General features: G+C 44.5%; 2 protein-coding genes and 1 long non-coding RNA gene across 14 annotated transcripts in view; 1 reads left to right on the forward strand and 2 right to left on the reverse strand.

Annotated features, from left to right (window-relative positions):
• CACNB2 (calcium voltage-gated channel auxiliary subunit beta 2) overlaps window positions 1–9,564 on the forward strand; it is a 428,234-nt gene extending 418,670 nt beyond the window's left edge. For all 8 annotated transcript variants that reach the window (XM_070800900.1, XM_070800898.1, XM_070800899.1 and 5 more), the window contains 4 exons: window positions 2,054–2,205; window positions 3,939–4,034; window positions 5,070–5,255; window positions 6,171–9,564. In XM_070800900.1, coding sequence (XP_070657001.1) covers window positions 2,054–2,205; window positions 3,939–4,034; window positions 5,070–5,255; window positions 6,171–6,659 — 923 coding nt within the window. In that variant the 3' untranslated portion in view covers window positions 6,660–9,564. The remainder of the gene's footprint in view (window positions 1–2,053; window positions 2,206–3,938; window positions 4,035–5,069; window positions 5,256–6,170) is intronic.
• LOC109567990 (uncharacterized) lies at window positions 606–10,864 on the reverse strand. Of its 2 annotated transcripts, XR_011570027.1 has the most exons (3): window positions 10,060–10,864; window positions 9,631–9,932; window positions 606–7,874 (listed from the first exon to the last, which is right to left on the reverse strand). It is a non-coding gene; the product is annotated as an uncharacterized lncRNA (long non-coding RNA). The 2 variants fall into 2 exon arrangements; XR_011570026.1 differs by having other exon boundaries at window positions 9,631–10,864.
• A 413-nt stretch (window positions 10,865–11,277) lies between these two features.
• Window positions 11,278–19,349, reverse strand: part of NSUN6 (NOP2/Sun RNA methyltransferase 6) — a 79,828-nt gene continuing 71,756 nt past the window's right edge. For 3 of the 4 annotated variants that reach the window (XM_070800905.1, XM_019973125.2, XM_070800906.1), the window contains 2 exons: window positions 14,380–14,505; window positions 11,278–12,530 (listed from right to left, as the gene is read on the reverse strand). In XM_070800905.1, the coding sequence (XP_070657006.1) occupies window positions 12,315–12,530; window positions 14,380–14,505 (342 nt within the window). In that variant the 3' untranslated portion in view covers window positions 11,278–12,314. The remainder of the gene's footprint in view (window positions 12,531–14,379; window positions 14,506–19,349) is intronic. The other variant, XM_019973126.2, reaches the window with a different exon arrangement.

Genomic DNA, 19,349 nt, shown 5'->3' on the forward strand with positions numbered 1-19,349 from the left:
TGCTTACAATAAACTTAGACTGGAACTTTACTACTGGTGATCGGTGGCTTGTGCAAACACAGGGCACAGAGAAGCAAGGTTATAATCGGAATAAAAAATTTAAGAAGCAAGAGAAGAGAGCAAATAACTATTAGTAATGTTTTAGAACACAGTTACAAAAGGAATGATTGAAAGAAATATATATGAACAGTATGTGGTAAGAAAGCCCAGGTACTGGTTACCTAGTTTCAACCATTTACTTTGAAGTCAATCCAAGATACTTACATTATCTATAAATATTTCAGTGTGTATTTCTGAACAGTGGAGACCCCTTTTATTTAAACCATAATGCATTATCGTACCTCTTTTTTACTGTGTATTTATTTGGCTGCACCAGGTTTGAGTTGCCCCACTCAAGATCTAGTTCCCTGACCAGGATCAAGCCTGGGCCCCTGCACTGGCAGCATGGAGTCTGAATCACTGGACCACCTGGGAAGTCCCTGTTGTACCTTAATAATAACCCCTGGTATCATCACGTTGCCACTCAGCCATGTATCATTTCCCAGCTGTCATATACTATATAGGTACAAACACATACATTTTATACACACACACACATATATATATATACATAAACATTTTATTTACTTCTGCATCATAAAATATATAAATTACTGTTTGAATTAGGATCCAAATAAACTTCACACATTGTGATTGGTTCTTAGGTCCTTGAATCTCTTAATCCTGTTTTCCATATATCTTTTATCTCCTTGTAATTTTTTTAAGAAACTAGGTCAGTTATCCTACTTATCCTGCAGGGTATTCAGAGACTGAATTTTGCTAACTAAATTACACTGGGCTAGTTTACACAACTGTCTGTTCTCTGTATTTCTGATAAACTTGTCTATTGAGAAGCTTAATAGGTTTTTTTTCTTTTAGCAAAACTGTGTCATGAGTGGTAATGTGACCAAATATTACTTTAAAGCTCGTATCACTAGTGGTTTGGGGCATTTTAAAGACATCCAGGTAAACAAAAGGACTCTTAGTTGTAAGAGGCAGATGACTAGTGGCTTGCCTTTTCTGGAATAATACACAAGTTAAAATTATCTCCAGGAACCTTCTGCATGGATGCAAATGCACAAGAAGAGCTCAATGGTGTCCTGTAGGTCCAGGCATCTCGTGGGACTGGCCCTTCATGATTGTAGTGGGCACTGGAAGCTATATTATCCTTTACAGATCTGTGATATTTAGAAACGTAGCTCCTGGCTATCTAACTTTTAATCTGAATCTCAAAAATTTAGTTATTCACATTAATTACATTTCAGGTACTCCATAGCAGTGATACAGTATATATCCATCATCAGAGAAAATATTCTAGGACAGCCCTTTTTACACTCGAGAGAGAATGGAGAAATAGATGAACTGAATGAAAATACTTCGGCATTCAAGTATATTTATGTTTTTCTATAAGTCTGACATTATATATCTGAGGTGCTGCCTCCAATACATAACTGCCCTTTTAGAGCATGAATGTTACAAGACCGTCTTTTTGTTGGTGGAAAATACAAGAAGTGTGTTTCTGGCTAGGTTTGTCATAGACATTCTGAAAATCTGTTTCCTGCTATAGTTCAGCTTGCTCATAAACATCTCTAGACTCCATACCAAAGGTGGCATGTAAATGCAGGTAAGCCTGTGCAGTGACAGGAAGGCTGGTGATGGGCTGCTAGGCTTGAGTGGTCAGAAACACACACACATGTTTCTATTTTACAACATTTTAATAAAATGACTCCATGGAGTGACGTTTTATAGCCCCCAAAACAAATTAGCACAGAGAGCCAAAAAGTTTGACTCTCACAGACATCATGGTAAACTAGAAATAAATTTCATAACTGGTTGAGAGAGGAATTCCTAAATTCTCGAGGTGTTGTGAAGGAGTGGCTCTTTGCAAACGATGCCTATTATCAGCCCTCTTACCTGTAGAGCTCACCTGCCTGAGTAACCATTTTACTTTCTCTCAATCTGGTCTAGAAATGCTGAACTTTTAAGTAATAAAGTTCTGCTTCACCTTTTACAGCGGAAGTTCAGAGTGAAATCGAAAGGATTTTTGAACTTGCAAGAACACTGCAACTGGTGGTCCTTGACGCGGACACTATCAATCACCCAGCCCAGCTCAGTAAAACCTCTCTGGCCCCTATTATAGTGTATGTCAAGATTTCTTCTCCTAAGGTAAGCAGGGCTGTTAACCGTTTGTTCTGCAGTGAAACTGTACTAAAATGTGTGCTTACAGTCTGCTTTCAGAACAGGCTGCTTCTTAATCCGTCACTAAGGCTTTGAAGATAGATGTGGTAGATGAGAAGCGTTAAGATTCATATAAGCAGAGAGTGATGATAAGTTTCATGGCTGAGAACAGTGATTTCCAAAGTGTGGCCTGTGGAGTCCTGGTGGGGGAGGTTTGGAGACACTTTCAGAGGACCTAGGTCATTTCCCTGATAATCCTCATTGTCCTCCTCTTCCACTGGCCTGACCTTTGTACTGATGGTGCAAAAGAAGTGGTGGGAATGTCTAAGCAGGAAGCAAGACCACACCAGCACCGGCAGCTGCTGCATTCTTCCTCACCATGAGCTACCAGGTTATAAGTTTCACTTAATGTCCTAATGAAAATCCATCTACTGCCACTTTTTTAGAGGGGTTTGAAAACACTGGATACGTTAGTTCCTGGTATGTATTTTGACAGGAGATCCTTACTGTTGTCTAAAGGCATTACTAAAATATAAAACTATGTCCCAGACTAGGTCAGAATAAGGTGCATTTTTTTTACTGGCAACCTTTAAGTTAGATGAGAAGATGCCTCTTTCGCCTATGATTTTAGATGGATTCTTGTGAAATGTCTGAGTATTAATAAGTTAACTGTGCTAGAAATTAAGATTTTACAATCATTAACTCTTACAATTTCTGGTGTCCACACTAAAAATACAAAAACTGGTGATATTAGTTTTAAGAATGTATTTTATTTAAGCCAAAAATATCCTATTTGTTATTTTAATATTTAGTCAATAAAGTGTTATTTGTGGTACTTTGAAGTAGCAAAATTGTTTATTAAATTTTGACTCTTCAAAAAGGTGCTACCAGCCTTTTTAATATTCTACGTAACAAAATGGGAGGCACACGTCAAGTTCTTCAGCTGCACACTCAAAGTCAGTTACTTGAGGTCAACTACTGGTAGGACTATTGCAGTCATCTTAGAACACCATTTTTATTGGAAAGAACAAATGACATGCCATTCAAATTTCAGGACAAATCAATGGAATTTAATAGAGTAGGGTTTCAGATGTTCCATGGCAGCTAATCTTTAAAAAGCTACCACTTGTTTACTGTAGTATCAAAGAAAAATATCCACAATTATCTGAAAAGGTTACTAAAATAGTCCTCCTCTTCTAAATTATGTATCTGGAAGAGGCTGGATTTTCTTCACGTATTTCAAAGTAATGTACTGTGGCAGATTAAATGTAGAAAGAGGAAACATTGGTTATCTTCTGTGAAGTCAGGTTGTAGAGAAATTTGCAAACAATTTTTATCGAAATAAGTGATGTAAGTTAACATGCAACAAGTTTATTGGTCATTCTTAAATGAATTTCTCAGTTTTAATGTCTAGTATGTAAATATTCTAGTTCACATAAAAAGCTCTTGGGATTTCTCAACAGTTTTTAAAAACATAAATCATGAGTGATAAAGTTTGAGAAGTGCTAGCCTTAAAAAAAAGGTTCAGAATAATACATCCTGGTGGTTTTTGAAGCTTGCCACCAAGATGTATTAATTTTCCAGATCATCTTAGATATTGTTTTCTTGCCTAGTAAACCGTGAGTGCTGTATGAAAAAGGTCCCAGAGAAAAGCGTGAATAATGAACCTTGTTGTCTACCTGAGTACAGACGCTCCTGTTTAAAAACCTCGTCTTTTGCAGGTTTTACAGAGGTTAATAAAGTCTCGAGGGAAATCTCAAGCGAAGCACCTCAATGTCCAGATGGTGGCGGCAGATAAGCTAGCTCAGTGTCCTCCAGTAAGTCTCTCTGTTCAGTATAATCCACTTGAAGTCATCAGCCCAGCCTTCTGTTAAGAAAAACCAGACAGACTAGGTAAACACTTGTCCAGAAGAGAACCTTCTCCATTAGCAGTGGGCTTCTTCCCAAAGTGGAGAACTGTCCACCTCTTGCCATGAGCATGTGTCTAGGTCATGGTCGTGGCTTGCAAACGGCTACAGTGTGTTCCATGGGGATGTCGCTTTGTTAACATCTAACACATCCATAGTATCGTAAATGAAACACAGTTGTTTCAGAACGTTGGTTGGAAAGATGGATCTATTGGGGGTTGGTTTATTGTTCACTTCTAATCTGGGAGCAAGTTGCTGGCTCTTTATCACCATCTATGAAACTGATCTGAAACCATGCAGACACCAATTTCCAAACCAGTCAGTAAGCAGATTCTGACACCTGAACCCATTCCTACCTTGAATCCCTGTTGTGCATACCATGCTTGGGGACACTACGCTTCTGGGTTTTGTTTTAGCTTTTAATGAGAGGATGATTACAATGTTGTGTTGGTTTTCACTGTACAGCAAAGTGAACCAGCTATACGTAAGCATATGTTGCCTACCTCCCAACCTACCTTCTAGGTGGCTTTGGCTTCCTCATGTCCTTCCCTTGCCGCAGCTATTTCCAAGATTCAGCTTTTCACAGTCTCTATGTCAAAAACAGACTTCTTCCTATACTGTTTGGCTTATAGTCTTCTTTTCTTTTTTACATCTCTCTTCTAACATAGGGCCAATTCCTTTTTTTCACTATTAGCAAATTTTCTATCATGCCCTTAACAACTGTTATTACACCTGTCCACTTCCTAATCATTGATACTACTGATATTCGTGTCAACACGTACCCGAGGAGGACCAATGCTTGTAAGCTGACTCCAGAGGACAGTGTGTGGAGGAGTCAGGCAGCACGAGCGGAGACCAAGGGGCTCCCTGCTTTCTCCTCTAAGGTGGGGGGGGGGCAGTCGGGGGCTGGTGTCAGGGTGCCATCTGTAATGTCTGCCCCTGCAGGAGCTGTTTGATGTGATCCTGGATGAGAACCAGCTCGAGGACGCCTGTGAACACCTGGCCGACTACCTGGAGGCCTACTGGAAGGCCACCCACCCTCCCAGCAGCAGTCTCCCCAACCCCCTTCTCAGCCGCACTTTAGCCACCTCCACCCTGCCCGTCAGCCCCACGCTAGCCTCCAACTCACAGGTAAGCGGAGCCCTCGTCCACGCCCGGGGTGCCAACGCAGCGTTTGTTCCCATCAGGCAGCTCTCTCCTGAGAGAGCTGTGAGAAAAGCAATGTAAACAGCATCCTGTGAATGTAGATCCCCTCTCCCCATATTCTTTTTTTAATTGGTGTAGAGTTGCTTTACAAGGTTGTATGGGTTTCTTCCTACAAGGAAGTGGAACAGCTATATGTCTATCAGCTCTATCCCCTTCCTCTTGGACTGCCCTCCCATCATCCCCCGCTCTAGGTTACCACAGACCACTAACTCTATTAAGACAGGAAGAGAGGAGAAACTTTCCACAGGCCGGCAGCACAGACTCTGGACTCAAGACTACCTGGGTTCAAATCCCTCCTGGGCCCTGTGCCCCAGGCATCTAATGGCACCAACCTCATGGGGCCCAAGGGTTGCATCTTGTGACCCTTCAGAGAGCAGCATGGAGGGTTGTATTAATAATTTGATACGTGTGACTATCTTATGCTAGGGCTGGTCTCATTAAGTGCCATTTAAGTATCTGACTGTTTATCTTTTTTTTTCCCTTAAAGCCCACATTCCCAGAATTTCTCTTCCTATCTGTATCTGAGCAGAGGTGTGGCTCAGTGTTCACCCAGGTGTAGACAGATCTCAGGAATTTGTATCTGTATTTGAACCACAAGAGAACGTATAAAAGAAATCCCTCCTTCCTTCATCTAAAAGTCATTGTTCAAAGTCTCTAAAAGGCTGAAATGAAATCTAACCCAGCTTGCTTGCTTAATTCTTTTGGTAACATCCAGTAGCATTTATATTATATTGGATTTGATGTTAATTTGTAAGCGCCAAGGACAGCGCAAAGGGACTGGACGTAAAAGGACTTGCCTTTGTGACGGGGGTTCTCCTGTATTTGCTCCTCCGTCTCCAGGGTTCTCAAGGGGATCAGAGGACGGATCGCGGGGCTCCGGGCCGCTCTGCTTCCCAAGCTGAAGAAGAACACTGCCCGGAACCGGTCAAGAAAGCCCAGCATCGTTCCTCCACCCAGCACCACAACCATCGCAGTGGCACCAGCCGAGGCCTCTCCAGGCAAGAGACCCTGGACTCGGAGACGCAGGAGAGTCGCGACTCCGCCTACGCGGAGCCCAAGGAAGAGTACTCGCACGAACACGCGGACCACTACGCCCCGCACCGTGACCACAACCACCGAGAGGAGCCCCACGGGGGCGGTGAGCACAGACACAGGGAGACTCGGCACCGCTCCAGGGACCCGGACCGAGAGCAGGACCACAACGAGTCCAACAAACAGCGGAGCCGCCACAAATCCAAGGATCGCTACTGTGACAAGGACGGGGAAGGGCTGTCCCGGAGACGCAACGAGGCCGCGGACTGGAACAGGGATGTTTACATCCGCCAATGACTTTCCTGCCCTTTTGTGTTGTTGTTTTTTTAAGTCTTGTATACCCACCACCCACCCACATCGATCTTGGGGGGAAGGGGGTCTACACCGCAACCATGTGATTTGTCTTGTATATTTTGTACTGCTGTTGCTTGGATTGCAACAGCATGAAATAGAGTATTAATACACTTTTTTTTTCTTTTTGTAAGTGCTCTATCAATTGGCCTGGAAAGGCTGCAGGCCTCTGGCTGTCTACGGAACCTTGAACCCCGTCTGGGGTAGCTGCCACTCGAACAAATCTGTTGCCGTCTGAGTGGCGTTGGTATTTTAAGAAGCATAGCTGATGTTTTCGAAAATGTGGTTGATATATCCAGTGGGCTAGAACTGGCCCAGATAAAAAGTGGAGTTTCCTGATTCTTGCCGAATTTTTAATATGTAGGCACTTGATTTGCATATTCATCCATGGACCACTGTTTCTTGCTTGTACCTCCGGCTGACTAAATTTGGGGACAGATTCAGTCTTGCCTTACACAAAGGGGATCATAAAGTCAGAATCTATTTTCTATGTACTAGTATTGTGTACTGTATAGACAGTTTGTAAATGTTATTTCTGCAAACACCTTCTTACGATAATTATATATATTATATATAATATATATATATATCAGTTTGATCACACTATTTTAGAGTCTTAATGCCAAGTCAGCAGACCTGCTTTATGAATTACAGGGACTAGAAAAGCCCACCTTCAGGAAATTTGTAATAGCATCGACTCGACGCCCATCCCCGTTCACCAGTCTGTACATACTGTAAATACGTGTGGCTGCTTGACTTGAAAAGGCTTGATTTCTGAATGTTTCACCATCCTTGTAAGTTTATCATTTCTGACCATAAATTATGGGAAATATATAACCAAACTCCAAGGGTTGTTCTACTCCGTGCAGTTCACACTGATTGTGACGACCACGTCCTGCGTAGCTTGTGTCTGAGGTCACAGCACTGGAGTCTAGGAGCTGGAACCCGTGTGCGTGTGGGTCTGGGGGTGAGCATGTGCGAGCAAGTGGAGGGTGTGAGTGTGGAAGACGCAAGAAGCATCCAGCCTGGGCCACGGGCGCACACCCACCTGGCTCCGCCGTTCACTATGCTGCTGCGGGAGCCGCCAGGGCGTAGGGGGAGCTCGCTGCCAAAGGAGACTCGCTCAGAGAGCTCCCACCTGCTGGCTCCTTGGTCATGCCCCTGGAGAGGAAAAATACGGGCCGCTTTTAACTGTGAGTGTTCCACTGGAAATGTCTGATCTCTCGTGTGTTCGAGTGTCTGTCGTAGGGAGAAACGTTTACACAGCTTGTAGAATAATTTCAGGGGAAAATCAGAGACCCTGATTCCTCCCGCCCCACTGGCTGTTCCCCTCTTATCTCCTCAATCCATCGCCTCCCTTTCCATCCCCATCTCCCCCACCCACTCCGACACTTTCACTGTCCGTCAAAACCTAGAAGTGCTTCTTAAAACCAAAGTTTCTGCTCTTCAGAAGAAATCAGGGCAAAATGAGGTGACTTGAAGTGAACAAAGATGTTGAGGTTTTCCTGCGTGGGACACCTGCCCTGAAGGAGAAGCCAGAAGATGCTGAGCCTGGTGTCAGGGACACGTTGTCGGCAGCCTGCGAGGTGGCTGTCACGCTGAGGCTGAAACCTGCTCTGCCTCTCTTATGTGTCCATCTGTCCAGTAATGCCTGGACAGGTAAGACAGTATTAGGTGTGCACGGACCTGGCACTTGAAGTCTGTTCCTGGAAAACTCCTATGATTGCCTACCTTCAGACCTGGACATTAAAAATTCTTATTTTGTTAAATAAGGCTATTTTTATTTCGCTTCTTTGGTTATTCCAGGTTCTTGCCAAATATCCTTGGACCTTTACAAGTAAAACTGTCTCATGTTTAATTCATTATTTTCCTCCCCCAAAGAAAACTCAAGAGTTATAAAAATGAATTATACATATAGTGTTTTATCAGATAATAGAGGAACCATTTCCCTCAATCTGTTAATTAGCTCTGTACTCATACCTTTATTGAATATAAAAACACTAGTCATAATATATAAATTTTCAGTGTAAATTAGTCACATCATTGGGAAACCGTGTTCCAATTAAAGTTACTTTTATAAAATACTTTCAGTCAACTTTCCATCACGGTAAGATGTCCACTAATCACCGGCCCCCAACCTTTCCTATACAAAGTTACATCCCAGTTCATGATTTTGGAATATTTAAATTCTTGAGGTATAACTGGTATGTATCTTTTTTGCTGCTACCATTAATCCCTTTCAAAGAACTACATTAACGGATTCCCTTTTTAAAAATTTTGTACCTGGACCTTTCGTTTCTCACTTTACTGTGAAACACATTAGTCCAAATCAGAGTGTTCCTCAGAAACCTCTATTGTAGGATCTGACATAAGCACATCTATCTGTGAAGACTTTTTAGTGGGTGTATGTGTAAACGGTGTGTGCGAAATATGTAAATGAAGAAACAATCCCAAGGACAATGGGATATTTACTGACTCGTAGAATGTAAAATTCTAAGTCTTTTCACACAGCAAAGGTTTCAGCTTAACCAACTCGGTTTAGAATCATGATTTTTGTAGTTAACCTAGAAAATGCTGGAAATGTTCTGAATAGTTCTGTGGGTTTTTCCCTTGTCAAACCCATTTCGGTTTTCCCTCTGCTCTCTCTCTACTGCTCATTTAAGTTACTGTTACAAAAAGGTGCTGCTAAATGTAGGCCGTCTTAGTTATCCTGTACTTCAGGACAATGCCACATTTGAACATGGTCTGCTCTGCATTCATGTCAAACCTTCACTGTCAGCTACACCAAACTGTTCAACAAGCCTGGTTTAAAGTCATTCAAACAATAAAGAGCTGGCTTCTGCACTGTTTACTATTAGTAGTATTAATTGCCATTTCAGGAGTGATTCTTACAGGTGAAAGTATGTTAAACACTTACCTACACTTCCCTCACGTGGCTCATCTTCCAGGTCTGGGGAGGTCATGGGCTGCAGTCCCCTCCCCACGACGACTGCCAAGTGCCAGCTTCCAGCAGGTCAAAGGTCTCCGGGGGTCTGAGCACAGCAACGTCAGCTTCCTCTCACCTTCATCCTTACATGTTCAGCAATTCTTGCCTCCGATGTTGAATTTTATTTTTTCCCCTTTAAACTGATCCATCATCAGATCTTCATTTTAATCCTCGCCCTTGGCTCAATGACATGATGCTGCTGGTCCAATCTTGTTAACAGGTCAAGAGTCACTCTGGTGGAGACACAGGTAATTAGATGTCTCTGGGTCAGTGGTTGAATTGTGGTTAAGTTACATTTTTAAGTATTTGTACTTTACTACTTAAAATGTGATACACGGTTTTGAAGTAAAATGTACTCACTGTGGAATTAAAATGCTTCTGTTTCAGAAATAACTATGACAACATTAAATATGTTAAAAAAAATGTATTCGTTCTCCTCTGCACTTCCCTTTCTTCCATCTATCATATTTTTTCTTAAATGTCTGCGTTCCTTAGGATTGAATGTGTTTTGTGTTCCTTTTTTTTTTTTTTTTTTAAGAAACCACTGGAAAATGTCTGTTAAAGAAACAAATGTTAATCCTATTTCTTATCTGCCATTACTGTTTTCAACATGCAAATTTTTTCTTCTGTTTTGCCTGTACTGTTTATATTTTGGTGTTTGCTGGCATTAATCAAAACTTCTCATGTTTGCTGCGAGGCTCCTTCCCGACCATTTCCATCCCAGCCTAGCACCTAAGGTTCTGCAGAGAGCACGAGAAGGGATGGCCTTTCTGTGTTTTAAAATCACACTGACAGTTCCAGGGGTATGCTGAGCCCTGGAAACAAGTACACAGGTCAACAGTGTTTCCCTTTAGACAGATGACACCTGCTGGGTGTGGGGCAGAACGAGGGATGGAAAGAAGTTAGTGACATAGTGAGTCTTAGGGCACTTGGTGTGGGTTTTCCCTCCTTCAGTAAGGGAGTAACAGTGATCTGCTCTGAAGCTGTACAGAAAGGACAAGGTTCCTGCCTTCCTGGGGGCAGGTGTCAAGGACATGCCTTGTTCCCTAGGGTGATGTGTCAAGTGCTGTGACAGGAGGAGTCAGAGGTCCAAGGGGTGCAGAGACGGCCCAGCTGCAGAGAAGAGTGTGAAGAAATGCTCGCTCAGAGCAGAGGCCTCTGAAGATCTCACCTGATCCAAGACCTTGCACTCTTCTCTACACAAGAAGTTTCGAGAAATTCCTAACGTAGACCCTTTGTTGCTGTTGTTTAGTTCCTAAGTCACGTCCAGCTCTTTTGCAACCCCATGGACTGTAGCCCTCCAGGCTCCTCTATCCATGGAATCTCCCAGTCAAGAATACTTAAGTGGGTTGCCGATTTTCTTCTCGAGGAGATCTTCCCAACCCAGGGATCAAACCTGCATTTCCTGCATTGGCAGGCAGATTCTTCACCGCTGAGCCACCAATGAAGCCCAGTGGAGACCTGTGAAGGGCGGGGAGGGGGAAAAAACTATTAGGTATCCACTTTAAATGCCCAGAGGCTCAGGAATTTTGAGGTGATTCAAATTAACAAAACAGATCCATTTAACATGACATGAGACACCTTTTAACCCATGGTGGGTATTTTAATAGATCGCATCTAAAAAGCATGTGGGATGAAGCGAGCCCACAGTTACAGTCATTTGACAGGCAGTCCACATATACTGGCCACTGCGGGAGATGTCTGGTCACCTCTGTGGTTTGGGTGATTTCAGATTTGATGGTGAAGTAGTCTTGTTTTATCTTGATCTATCCTAGTCACAGCTGCATGGTCTGGGGTTGGTGTTCTATGGAGTTGGCAGGAAAACACCAAGGCCTGGCCACTTCCCAGCTCTCACAAGACGGTCTTCTCTTTCTCACCAATCATACCTCTAATAATCTGTATCTTCCATTAGATGATGAAAAGTACCCAAATTCTATAATAGTCTCATTTTTAATCTACAGAGTTAAAATTCATTTTAGTTTTTAGTTTAAAACATGAAGGAAAAAGAAAACACAGTGAAGGGTGACTGTCACTTGGGAGTGATCCAGAACTCATCTGAAAGAGGGGCTGATATACCAAACAGTAACAGAAGAAGTCAAGTGAAACCCTCAGCTCGGTTCCTGGTACATGATAATAAGTTACGGACTACACACCCTGAATTCTGAAGGAACTCATACTTAGGAACTCAGTAACAGAAAACATGTTTTATAACCAAATTAAATACTGCTAATTTTACTCCTTTTGTTAAATCCACTCATTTTAACATTAAAAATGACTTGCATTCTTTACAAATTAAAACAAAGACCCCAAATGAAAATATGTTCCAGACATCGACAGGCACCTCCTTTTCTTTATACTCTGCTAAATCCATAAAGGAAAAATTTTCTTAAAAACGCAAAGTATAATCTCAACACACACCCCACTCCCACCCCAACCCTCCAGTTTCTTTCTCTGTGAAGCAGAGTCTCTTGATTACTGGTGGAACAGCTGGCAGCCTTTTCTGTTTCTCCAGCAACCACGACATCAATCACATGGTTTGATGAGAGTTTGATTTAAAAAAAAAATAATAATAACCACCAGGCACATGTTTGGAATCTTAATTTCTAAAGATCCTCCTACTGTGTGCTTTTGCATTTTACAAATCTTGCTATGAAAAAACCTATACAATCCTTATTTGCCAGCCAAACCAGGTCTTCTATGCTGGCGTCTCTCAGAGAACCAATGTCACGGTCCAGTGACCGCATTGCAGAGGGATCGAATCGCTGCAGCCGTTTCAACTGTTCAGGTGACAGGCCAGCTCCCAGCATCCCTTCTCCTCCCACCTGTGGGTCCTGCTCGGGAGAAGAATAAACACAGATGAACATCCTCGTGTTAGTAAGAGTGCCTGTGCACCATTAATGTTAAAAGACAAACTGAGTTGTAATTACCACCAATTCCAGAAACAGAAAAATAAGTAAATACCTTTGTGTGTGTGTGTGAGTGTGTGTGTGTGTGTGAGAGAGAGAGAGAGAGAGAGAGAGAGAGAGAGAGAGAGAGAGAGAGAGAGAAACGGACATGCCGCTTTTCTGTATAATAAAGTAGGATAATGGTAAGAGCAGTCCCTTGATGACTGAACTCCTAGGATGGGCTTTACGCTTATCAAGGACCACAACATGCAGAAGGCCTGAGCACCAGTCAGCAACACATGGATTCCAGGTGCAGCTCTGCACATCTTAGCCGTGTGACTTTAGAACAATAATTTACCTGTTTCCTCATCTACCAAACAGATAAAATACTCAGTTCTGAGGCTTAAATAAGGTGATATCATGCCTGACACACAGTGGGCACTCAGTATGTCTGTGGGCCTGACATACTCATGGGCACATCACGAGATGAAAATTCAGCTTTATTTGCCAGACCCTCCCAAAGCTGACAGGAGGCACCTGACAGGAGGCCTCTCTCTGGTCCATACCAATGGGATGATAAAAATTTCTCTTTTTTTGTTGTTTTTTAAATGTACTAGAATATCTAAAGAGATGAGAAAACGAAGGCTGTGCTGATTAGAAGAATAAAGAATCATAAGGAACTGAGTGGTCTGTGCAAACTGCTACTCCAAAAATTGCACAAGCCTAACTTAAGGCACCGTTTCACAGATAAATGTTTATGTTACTGAAGATACATTTTCTTAGGCTTCTATCAGAAAACCTACTGTCTACTAACGCATGGTGGGGTTCCATCTCTGGTAGTATACATTGAATATACATGCACTCACTCACACACACACAAAATTGGAGTGAACTCTCAAGTCTTCTTTTCATCTACAATGTAATTATCTTAATTTCTGAGTCTAGAAAGCATCTCCAGATTGCTTTCTAGTTACGTATCCAATTACTTACTAGAATTCTGTCCTGGAAAGTCTGAAGTTAAACGTCCAATGTATCTGAATTAATGTGAGCATTACTACAGATTTAAACCTAGTCTCAAACATCATGGGCAGAAAAATCTAGTCATAAATATATTTTAATAAAAACCTGAACTAAAAGGCAGTGCTAAGTAAAAGAAAGTGCAAGGGAGTTTTTAAAATGTTCTATATCGTATCTAAGAAACCAAAGGAAGAGATTAACCTGCACTATCTTCCCCTGCTTGGCTACTCTTTTGAATCCCGGTTATCAAAGCCTGTTTGGGCTTTGATATGTCATGAGAAAAAATGCTCACCATTTCCCCAAACCAGAAAAATACAGGACTGAGAGAGGGGAAAAGGGTTTTAGAAACAAAATTCCAAATAACATGAACAAGAGCGACAAGTCAAACATGTATCAAAAATCCACCTGAGTTCTATGGTCATTTACACACATTACTGACTGGGGGACTTTTGCAGAAATTAACACCTGTGGCTGGCAATTCGTTATGTAAGTAATACTGATACGTCTCCAGTCAATAACATTTGGATAACAAAATACGTATTAACACATCTCTGGTCAGTAAGAGTAAAGGCCTGGAAATCCTGGATCAGGATGTGAAAACTCCAGATGTTCCAGGACCATCTGGAATGGCTTTCATTGGAAAAACCGCCCTGAGCGCCACAAGATTTGTTTCAGGAGTTTTGCATGACGTATCCCTTCACGTAAGTCTGGGTTCATCACTACACTTACGTTCCCGTGACCTACTGGATCACCTGGAGAGAGCTGCCACGGTCCTCACCTGGTGCTGAAGCTGAAGGCCGGGAAACGCCTCGAGGGCCCAGGCAACCTGTTCCTCATTTTCTGCCAGGGTAACAGTGCACGTGCTGTACACCAGCACGCCCCCCGGCTTCAGCAGCTCCACCGCCTGAAGACAAGAGCGGTCAGACCACAGGCGTCAGGAGAGCAAGCACACATTTGAAATGCATATGCAAAATAACATCTGGAGGTGGAATAATTTGCACAGGACATCTACTGAATGCTGGCAGAGGACCTCAGCCTTCTGAAGGGACAAGAAAACCTCCACATAACCGGGCAAAAGGAAAAGGCAAGAGAATGGAATCAGGACGGGCCCTGCACCCTAGGGAGAGAGCTGTGAATGGAGGAGGAGAGATTCCTGCGCCCTGGCAAGTCCCCTCACTGGCGGTGGAAGAACCCATCCAGTCTGCAGCACCCAGAGGAGGGGGCCGCTCAGAAGGCTGGCACCTCCAGCCCGTGCTCCTCAGTCTGAGATGTCCATCTGTCAGTTCAGGTGGAGACTGGGTGCAGAAGCTCGGGCTTTGGAGACAGTCCCAGGGAGAGGCCCAGGGTTGGCTGCATGGGGACAGCTTGCAGAGGTGGCATTATGGCAAGTGAGGCTTCGCGCAGCAGCAGCCAGGGCCTGACAGAGAGGCAAGGCACCGTCGTCAGGGGGGTGCACCCAAGGAGAGAGGCAGAGAAACCACAAGAGCTGCCTACCCCATGCCTGTTCCCAGGCAACAGGACAATGGTCACACAGGCTCTGGGAGTGGGCGTGTACCACCAACACCACTGTGGGCTTCACAGGCAGGCCCAGGCCACTGCCACGGCCGAAAGACCTGCAAGCGGGCACTGTCACTCCCCTGCTATCCCGGGAACAAGCAGCGGCCACCACACCTGCACCCCCGTAACGAGGGAACGAGGGCCAGCATGTACTGAGCAAACAGGCAGCAAGCATCCACCCCCTCGATTCCAGACAACACAGAGGAGTAGACGGACCCAACCTCTCTTCTCACAAAAACACCAAAACCACAACAAACTGCCGAACCACTGCCAACGTGAAAGGACTGGAACCTACCAGTAAAGAGAGTCTGCTTCCAAAGACAAGGAGAAGGCCACAGCGAGACGGCAGGAGGGGCGCTTTTGCAACATAAATCCCATACCCACTGGTGGGGGATCCACCAACTAGAAAATAATTATATAGCAGAGGTTTCCCACAGGGTGAAAGTTTTGAGCATCACGTCAGACTCCCCAGCCTGAGGGTCTGGCATCAAGAGGAGCAGCCCCCAGGATATCTGCTTTGAAAGCCAGCAAGGCTTGAATGCAGGATCTGCACGGGATGGGGGAAAACAGAGACTTCAGTCCGGGCGGACACACGCAGGTTTCAGGTGCACTGGGACCCAGCGCAAAGCAGTGCCTCCATAGGAGCCTCGGCCAGACCCACCTGAGGGTTGTGGAGGGTCTCCTGGGGAGGCGGGGGTTGCTGTGGCTCCCTGTGGGAGCAAGGTCACTGGTGGCAGAGACGCCAGGGAATACCGATTGGTGTAAGCTCTCCAGGAGGTCTTTTAGCACCAAGACCTGGCCCTGCCCAACAGCCTACAGTGTTGGAACATCTCCAACCAAACCACCAGCAAGACAGGAACACACAGACTCACCACCCATCAGCAGACAGGACGCCTGAAGCCATACGGAGCTTACCCACAAAACTAAATGGAATAAGCCCAACAGAGAAAGACAGATATCGTATGACATCAGTTAGTGTGGAATCCAAAAAAATGATACAAAGGAATTTACGTAAAAACAGAAACAGACTCACAGACTTCAAAAGCAAATCTATTACCAAAGGGGAAAGGCAGCAGGGAGGGATATACCAGGAGGTGGAATTAACATATACATATTACTATATATAATACATAATCAGCCAGGGACTACCATATAGCACAGGAACCCTATCAATATTCTGCAATAACTTACATGGGAAAAGAATATGAAAAATAGTAGATATATGTATAACTGATTCACTTTTCTGTACACGTGAAACACAACATTGTAAATCAACTGTACTCCAACACAAAATAAAAAAGGACACATGCACTCCCGTGTTCACAGCAGCGCTACTTACAATAGCCAAGGCACAGAGGCAACATCAACAGAGCAATGGATAGAGGTGTGGCACATATACACAGGTCAGATTTCACAAACAAACAGTTACCAAAGGGGAAAGGTGGAAAGTGAAGTGAAGTGAAGTCGCTCAGTCATGTGCGACTCTTTGTGACCCCGTGGACTGTAGCCCACCAGGCTCCTCCGTCCACGGGATTCTCCAGGCAAGAATACTGGAGTGGGTTGCCATTTCCTTCTCCAGGAGATCTTCCCAACCCAGGGATCGAACTTAGGTCTCCTGCATTGCAGGCGGACGCTTTAACCTCTGAACCACCAGGGAAAGGTGGAAGGGAGGGATAAATTAGGAGTTTGGATTAACACCTTGGAAAAGACCCTGATGCTGGGAAAGATTGAAGGTAGGAGGAGAAGAGGACGACAGAGGATGAGACGGTTGGATGGCATCACCGACTCCATGGACATGAGTTTGAGCGAGCTCCGGGAGTTTGTGAAGGACAAGGAAGCCTGACGTGCTGCAGTCCATGGGGTCGCAAAGCATAAGACACAACTGAGCGACTGAACTGACTGACTGACTAGGATTAATATACACACACTACTATACGTAAGATGGGTTTCCCAGGTAGCACAGTGGTAAAGAATCCACCTGCCAAGGCAGAAGGTAAGGATTAGATCCCTGGGTCAGGAAGATCCCCTGGAGAAGGAAATGGCAACCGGCCCCAGTATTCTCACCTGAGAAATCCCATGGACAGAGGAGCCTGGCAGGATACAGTCCGTGGGGTCGATAAAGAGTTGGATATGACTGAGCAACTAAACAACTATATATGTAAATAATCAACAACGACCTACTGTACAGCACAGGGAACTCTGCTCAATGTTATATGGCAGCCAGGATGGGAGGGGAGTCTAGGAGAGAATGGATACATCTGTATGGATGGCTGAGTCCCTTTGCTGCGCACCTGAAACCATCACAACATTGTTAACTGGCTATACCCCAATGCAAAATAAAAAGTATCCAAAGAAAAATATGATTATTGAAAAAAAACAATGTTCCAGACCAGATGCATTAGTTCAGAGCTGTTTCAGCCCATCTGGACCAAGACTTTTCCCAAATATGATCATTCAGTTTCATGGGTTTGCTGCTACTGCTAAGTCACTTCAGTTGTGTCCGACTCTGTGCGACCCCAGAGACAGCAGCCCACCAGGCTCCCCCGTCCCTGGGATTCTCCAGGCAAGAACACTGGAGTGGGTTGCCATTTTCTTCTCCAATGCATGAAAGTGAAGTCGCTCAGTCGTGTCCGACCCTCAGCGACCCCTTGGACTGCAGCCTTCCAGGCTCCTCCATCCATGGGATTTTCCAGGCAAGAGTACTGGAGTGGGGTGCCACTGCCTTCTCTGTTCATGGGTTTAGATACCATTTTTATGCTGAAAATTCACCATTTTTAGGTGAGACTCCTTTTTGATTTCTGTTCCCATATATTCAACTGCTTTCTCAATATTTTTCCCATCCCACACTGAATGCCTACCTTCCTCTGAAGCCTCCCAGAGAAGGATCCCCCCGTCCTTCCTGGGGTACAGGCCCCAACCCTGGATCATCTTTTGCGCCTCTTTCCCTCACGTTCCTGTCCGTCCAGTAAATCCTCTTGCCTCTAGCTTCAGAACAGACCCAGGAGTCTCACGACTGCCACTGCTGCCATTCTGCTCCTAGTTTCATGATTTTTTTTTACCTGGATTATTCCAACTGTTTCCCACCTGCTTTGTTCCCTGCCCTCCTCCCATCTATTCTCAACACAGCAACCCAAGTGGTGCTTTTAAAACTGCCTCTTCGCAGCTCAAAACCCTTCCCTGGGGAGTTCCCTGGTGGCCAAGGACTCTGCACTTTCACAGCTGGGGCCCGGGTTCAATCCCTGGTCAGGAACTAAAATCATGCATGCCTCAAGGGACAGCCAAGAGAACAAAAAACCCTTCCAGTATTCCTTGTCATCACTTGGAGTCAAAGCTCATGGCCTCAGAGTGGCCCTCCCGACGTATGTACAGCAGCCCCTTGCAGCCTTCCCCTCTGTGTGCCTGGCTTGTCCTGCCTGAGCCCCACCAGCCTCTGCGGTTCTGGCTGGTGCGGCACCCCTGACAGCAGCAGCCCAGAGAGCCTGTTCCTTCCCTGCAGGGCTTGCTCCCTGCGCCATCATCCATGTCTCTCTGCTTCCACTTTGGGTGCCCCCCCCACCAGCTCCTCTCTTCAGTTTGCTCCATAGGGTCACACCTTGGATACACAAAATCACTTACTCATCTCTCTGTTTATATTCCTCCCCAGTTAGAAATGCAGGTAGCACTATTGGTAAAGAACCCGCCTGCCAATGCAGGAGATGTAAGAGATGCAGATTCAATCCCTGGGTCAGGAAGATCCCCTGGAGGAGGGCACGGCAACGCACTCCAGTATTCTTGCCCGGAGAATCCCATGGACAGAGAAGCCTGGCAGGCTCTACTGCATGGTGTTGCAGAGTCGGACACAACTGAAGCGACTTGCAAAGCACAGTACCAGTTAGAAGAGAGACCCCATGTAAGCTCTAATAGACCAGTACCAATGTGTTCTTGCGATTGCTTCAGTTCAAGGAAACTGTATTGTGTTAAAAATTGTAAAAATTACTGTGAAGATTCATTTAGCAAACAGAGGTGGACAGAAGGATTTTCTTATGTATCAAAACTTGTCTATAATTATGTCATCTATGTACCAAAAGAACAAATAAATTACTTTAGTTGGAAAAAAATAAAAGAAACCTCATGTAAAAGGGCAAGGGTTAACTATCATATCATCAGCACCCAGCACTAGCACACAGGAGCTGCCCAGTATGTATTTGTTCA

The sequence above is a fragment of the Bos indicus genome, chromosome 13 (assembly GCF_029378745.1).
Source record: "Bos indicus isolate NIAB-ARS_2022 breed Sahiwal x Tharparkar chromosome 13, NIAB-ARS_B.indTharparkar_mat_pri_1.0, whole genome shotgun sequence".
Lineage (NCBI taxonomy): Eukaryota > Metazoa > Chordata > Mammalia > Artiodactyla > Bovidae > Bos > Bos indicus.